At 44.8% G+C, this 5,620-nt stretch overlaps 1 protein-coding gene across 1 annotated transcript; it reads right to left on the bottom strand.

Annotated features, from left to right (window-relative positions):
* Positions 1 to 1,063: 1,063 nt before the first annotated feature.
* SS18L2 (SS18 like 2) lies at positions 1,064 to 5,529 on the bottom strand. Its single transcript, XM_035118676.3, has 3 exons — positions 5,427 to 5,529; positions 3,574 to 3,650; positions 1,064 to 1,985 (listed from the first exon to the last, which is right to left on the bottom strand). Exons 1-3 carry the CDS (start codon positions 5,493 to 5,495, stop codon positions 1,892 to 1,894), a joined length of 240 nt encoding a protein of 79 aa, XP_034974567.1. The 5' UTR covers positions 5,496 to 5,529; the 3' UTR covers positions 1,064 to 1,891.
* Between the last annotated feature and the right edge of the window lie 91 nt (positions 5,530 to 5,620).

The following is a 5,620-nucleotide window of genomic DNA, read 5'->3' as shown; positions in this document are numbered from 1 at the left end:
CCATTCCATCAGCAGTGCAAATGTAGTAGGAGATGCTTTGCACCACCAGCTTCAGTGATAGAACAAGCTGCTGTTACTACTTCACATCAACTCACTATGCTCCTTTTACATTATATAGCTCTAGGTTTCGTCTTTCTTTTAAAAAAGGAGAGAAATCCCCCACGCAAACAGTCCTCTTTTACAATTAAGTGTGCTCTGACAGCAGCTACTTTGCCTAGTCAGAGGAGATAGCTGGGGCTACAGCAAACAAGGAAAGAAGTTTTAAGCAATAATAAAAGTGAGCTATAAACTGAGCAAGCAAACTCTGGGTGTTTCTGACAGTAAGAGCTGTTTGACAGTGGAATAGACCCATGGGAGGTTATGGGCTCTCCTTCCTTAGATATTTTAAAGCAGAGGTTGGATGGCCATCTGTTAGGGATGCTTTAGTTGAGATTTCTGCATTGCAGGGGGTTGGACTTGATGACTCTTGAGGTACCTTCCAACTCTACAATTCTATGATTCTAAGTGAAAAGCAGCAATGCACCAGCTCCTTTGCATCTGTGGTGAGAGCAGTTGTGGTGCTCTTTCATCACTCATTCAGAAAGTGAGAAAGTGTTATTACTGAGGCAATCTTACCCAACCTGCAGCCTTTCAGACAGTTTGAACTTCAACTCCCATGAACCCTGGGTAGCACAGCTATATTGTCTGGAGCCAATGAGTTTTAGTCCAAAACACCTGCAGGGCACTGGCTGGGGAAAACAACTCATGCTAAGCTACGAAACCAGCTATACTTTCCCTAAGAATCCATGGGGGGGAAACTCAGTTCACTGCCGATAATCTTTCAGAAAGTACTAGCAAGAAACTTTTAAAACATTGCTAGAACATTAGCAGTGCAGGAGGGAAAGAAAAGAATATTTCATAAAAGCACACTGAGAACTATGGAGATACAGATTGATCTGAAAATATTAAGTGGTTCAAGACAGCTAGTTGAAATAACTATTATTTCCTCTACTGCATGTATGTATCAGGATCAGTATGGTTTTTACTACAGAAATGAAGGAATACACATTAAAGTAACCAAAGCTTAGTAGTGCCCTTTACGGGTGATAATGTTTTAATTCCATACAAATAAGAGGCAAAAGGAGGTGTTTTGTCGGTAGGCATGTGACAATTCTCTCCTCCAAGCACTAACAGGTAACTGCATACATCACCACACTGATACAATCTCTTGCTCTTTTCACCATATCTGGAATAAGGTTTTAATGTAAAAATGTTAAGTACCCCTTCTTTACCAACCTCCTTCATGGGTCACGGGGCTAGAATGTAATGTCACCTGGAGAACTGATGCTCTGCGGCATTGGCAAATGTTGATAATAATACCCATCAACCTTGACCCTTTAAGCAGTGACATTGTAGCTGAAGCAATATGCCAGGGTCCCCAAACTAAGGCCCGGGGGCCAGATGCGGCCCAATTGCCTTCTAAATCCGGCCCGCGGATTTTTACATGAGTAGAATGTGTCCTTTTATTTAAAATGCATCTCTGGGTTATATGTGGGGCATAGGAATTCGTTCATATATTTTTTAAAAATACAGTCCGGCCCCCCACAAGGTCTGAGGAACAGTGGACCGGCCCCCTGCTGAAAAAGTTTGCTGACCCATGCAATATGCAGTGCACTATGTCATTTTTCCTTTTGCACCCAAGGTGGGGGTAAAGCAAATGGCATTTACTAGTTGCTGCCAAAGAGGATGAAATTAAGGCAGGAATGTGTTCTGTTAAGGATGCACAATTCAGCTGGCTTTCCATCAGGTGCTGGATTTATTCCTCTCCTTTAAAGAAGAGGGGACTAATGGATCTTCCAGATTCACTCCCCATTTCCTTCAAGGATTCACAAGTGTGCCAAGGAGCACAGCATCAGTCTGCAACAGTCTTCCCTGCATTTGGAGAGGAAGATGCATCCGCAATAGTAGCTAAATAAATCAGGTTTCTGTGCAGTGTGTGCTGATGTCTGAAAGAGAAACAGAAGAATGAGATTCCTTAGGGCAACTGAAATAACAGAACTGCTCTGGCAGCCAGCCAGCATATACCGTAAGTCACAGTAGGATTTAGGTCTCTATTTTGCTCACTTTATACTTGGGAAAGCAGGGGGAAGGGAAGAGTTGTTCATATGAAGCCAATAATATTTTTGAATGGAATTGAATCCTATTAGCTTTTTTCCTCTGTTCTTGATAGTATTTTATTTTTAAATTCAAGGAAATGTTGTTTTTTAAAAAATACTAATTAAGTCAATGTTTAATGATCATTGGGTGATGCGGGTGGCGCTGTGGGTTAAACTACAGAGCCTAGGAGGGCTTGCTGATCAGAAGGTCAGCAGTTCGAAACCCCGTGACGGGGTAAGGTCCCGTCGTTCGGTCCCTGCTCCTGCCAACCTAGCAGTTTGAAAGCACGCCAAAGTGTGCTGCTCTGGTTCGCCAGAAGCGGCTTTGTCATACTGGCAAACTGACCTGGAAGCTGTATGCTGGAATAATTTGCCCACATGGAAGTGCTTTTGGTATAATTTGGACACCAGACAGGTGGTGGTTGGGTGATCTAGTATAAAGACTAACCTACAAGGCCTTTTCCACTTCAGATTTCTGATTTCTTAGGTAAACAAGAAATAGATCTGAGGGGAAATCAGCCCAAACCACAGAACCTAGCTAGGGCTTGCTAATCAGAAGGTTGGCGGTTCAAATCCCTGCGACGGGGTGAGCTCCCGTTGCTCGGTCCCAGCTCCTGCCAACCTAGCAGTTCGAAAGCACATCAAAGTGCAAGTAGATAAATAGGTACCGCTACAGCGGGAAGGTAAACGGCATTTCCGTGTGCTGCTCTGGTTCGCCAGAAGCGGCTTTGTCATGCTGGCCACATGACCTGGAAGCTGTATGCTGGCTCCCTTGGCGAATAACGCGAGATGAGAGCTGCAACCCCAGAGTCGGTCACGACGACCTAATGGTCAGGGGTCCCTTTACCTTTACCTTTAATGATCACTTAATTCCTGCAAAGGCATAGATGAGTGGGCAATGATGCACATTGGAGCACACCATTCTAACTTTACATTTACACTGATGAGGTCTAAACTAGCACTGTCTAACCAGGGACACAGCTCTATAAAACCATCAAGCTTGTGCAATGGCAGCAAAAGAGGAAAATGTTAGGGATTACAGTATTAGAAAAGAAATTAAAAATAAAACAGCCACTATTACAATGGCCTTTCAGAAGTCTAGGGCTGCCAAGAAGAAGGGGTGGGTACGTCTGTAAGCTATTACCTCCCACATTAAATTCAGCGAAATAAACAAGATTTTCATTAATGCCCTGCACAATATGGTTGTGTTTGATAGACTAATTGCATTTATTTCAGCAACAATGTGCCTGATTTCAATTCTACTTCATCTCCCTTGTAAATTTGCTCAGGACCAATGAGATTTATTCAAACCCACGTCTCGCAATGAGACACGCAAGATCTCTAAACAATTACTTGATTGTTTGCTTTAATCAAGCAAATACAAAAATGAAGTCCTGAAAAATGCATAATAGGCAACTCTTAGATTAAATTTACTTACTGCACACATTCTTCAGCTCTTCCTTTATTCTGATATTCCACAATACATCGAATCAGCTGGTCATTTTCTTCAAGCAGCTGAAAGTCACAACAGCACCGGATCAACTGCTTATTACTGAAACTTGTTGAAGAACAACTACCAGTACTTAACAATTACACTGGATAATTGTGAGGATGCTTTATAGCAGGCATAGGCAACCTGGGCTCTCCAGATGTTTTGGAACTACAACTCATGATCCCTGACCACTGGCCCTGTTAGCTAGGGATCATGGGAGTTGTAGTTCCAGAACATCTGGAAAGCCAAGGTTGCCTATGCCTGTGCACTACCATCTCACGATCAATGAGGCAGTGCGAGTATGTGTGTGTGGTCAGAGGCTACAAAGGCACCAGGAAACAATTTAAGACAGGCATCCACAAACTTTGGCCCTCCAGATGTTTTGGACTACAATTCCCATCTTCCCCAACCACTGGTCCTGTTAGCTAGGGATCATGGGAGTTGTAGGCCAAAACATCTGGAGGGCCGCAGTTTGGGGATGCCTGATTTAAGAGCACCATGGTGCCCACAGGTGTCATAATGATGACCCCTGATTTCAGATTATTAAATTATTATTTTATTTTTATTTTTTATACCCCGCCCTTCTGGCTGGGTTTCCCTCACCACTCTGGGCGGCTTCCAACAAATACCAAAATACATTAAAATATCACAGATTAAAGTGGTGGATGAAGAATATCAGGTACTAAAAGAATGTCAACTTCAGTCCTCAATTTGCAGACTTAAATATTAAAGGGGGGGATCCCGGTTATTGGGGTTTTCTTTTTGGTAGCGTTAAGAGGAGTTTGGTGATGTATGGAATTTAGTGTTTGGTGATGTATGGAATTTAGTGATGTATGGAAGTGAGAGCTGGACCATAAAGAAGGCTGATCGCCGAAGAATTGATGCTTTTGAATTATGGTGCTGGAGGAGACTCTTGAGAGTCCCATGGACTGCAAGAAGATCAAACCTATCCATTCTTAAGGAAATCAGCCCTGAGTGCTCACTGGAAGGACAGATCGTGAAGCTGAGGCTCCAATACTTTGGCCACCTCATGAGAAGAGAAGACTCCCTGGAAAAGACCCTGATGTTGGGAAAGATGGAGGGCACAAGGAGAAGGGGACGACAGAGGATGAGATGGTTGGACAGTGTTCTTGAAGCTACGAACATGAGTTTGACCAAACTGCGGGAGGCAGTGCAAGACAGGAGTGCCTGGCGTGCTCTGGTCCATGGGGTCACGAAGAGTCGGACACGACTAAATGACTAAACAACAACAAGAGGAGTTTACTGTTACTGCAAAAGATATAGGATATTCCAGCAGACTATGCTATTCATTAGTTTTAGTCATCTTTCTGGCGGTGTACCGCTTTTTATTGTACTTGGTTATGGCCTTTCGCTAAGCAATCATGATCGAGGAGAGTGAACGGAGGCGACCTACGCAGCGCCAAGTGATTTCGGCCAACCCTGAGAATGTACAGAGTGCACTGCCCTTCCTAATGCGCAGGCGGATCAGAGTGGGCGTCCTTGAGCAGGATCGCTGACGTCACACACACAGCTCCCACCATTTTTAAGCAGCCCGGACCATCTTCACGCAGTCTGCAAGAGGCGGGGAATGAAATTGCAAAGACACTTCCGGTTCTAATCGACTAACTAACCAAATACAAAGAACTTGGTCAAGAAACCAGAGAGAGGAAGGTAGAGCGGCGCTCTGACGCCTTCCCGACGTTCTTGCCTTTCCATGGCGGCGTACGGGAGTTAAAAAGAGGGCTGCGTGAGCGACGCTCCCCTCCCCTCTCTCTATGGCGCCCGTCCCTTTCGCTCACCCGTTGCAACGTCTCTTGGTTCACCTCCGCCTTGCCCCGGAGTTTCTCCGGCACGAAAACCACCGACATGCTAGCGGAGAGAGCGGCAGCGGCTTCTAAGCCTCACGCGAAAAGTGGGCCGCGACGCAAAGGTTGATGGGAGCAAATGGACAAGACTTTGCACTGATTGGCTGCCCCTGTGCGGCCTCGGAAGC

The sequence above is a fragment of the Zootoca vivipara genome, chromosome 6 (assembly GCF_965207765.1).
Source record: "Zootoca vivipara chromosome 6, rZooViv2.hap1.1, whole genome shotgun sequence".
Taxonomy (NCBI): domain Eukaryota; kingdom Metazoa; phylum Chordata; class Lepidosauria; order Squamata; family Lacertidae; genus Zootoca; species Zootoca vivipara.
This window is presented reverse-complemented; position numbering and strand designations above follow the sequence as displayed.

Coding starts and splice junctions, on each gene's coding strand:
- SS18L2 (XM_035118676.3), bottom strand. CDS start 5,495: ATGTCGGTGGTTTTCGTGCCGGAGAAACTCCGGGGCAAGGCGGAGGTG. Junction 3,651..5,426: donor ACCAAGAGACGTTGCAACGG/GTGAGCGAAAGG, acceptor TGTGACTTTCAG/CTGCTTGAAGAAAATGACCA. Junction 1,986..3,573: donor AGAGCTGAAGAATGTGTGCA/GTAAGTAAATTT, acceptor TTTCTCTTTCAG/ACATCAGCACACACTGCACA.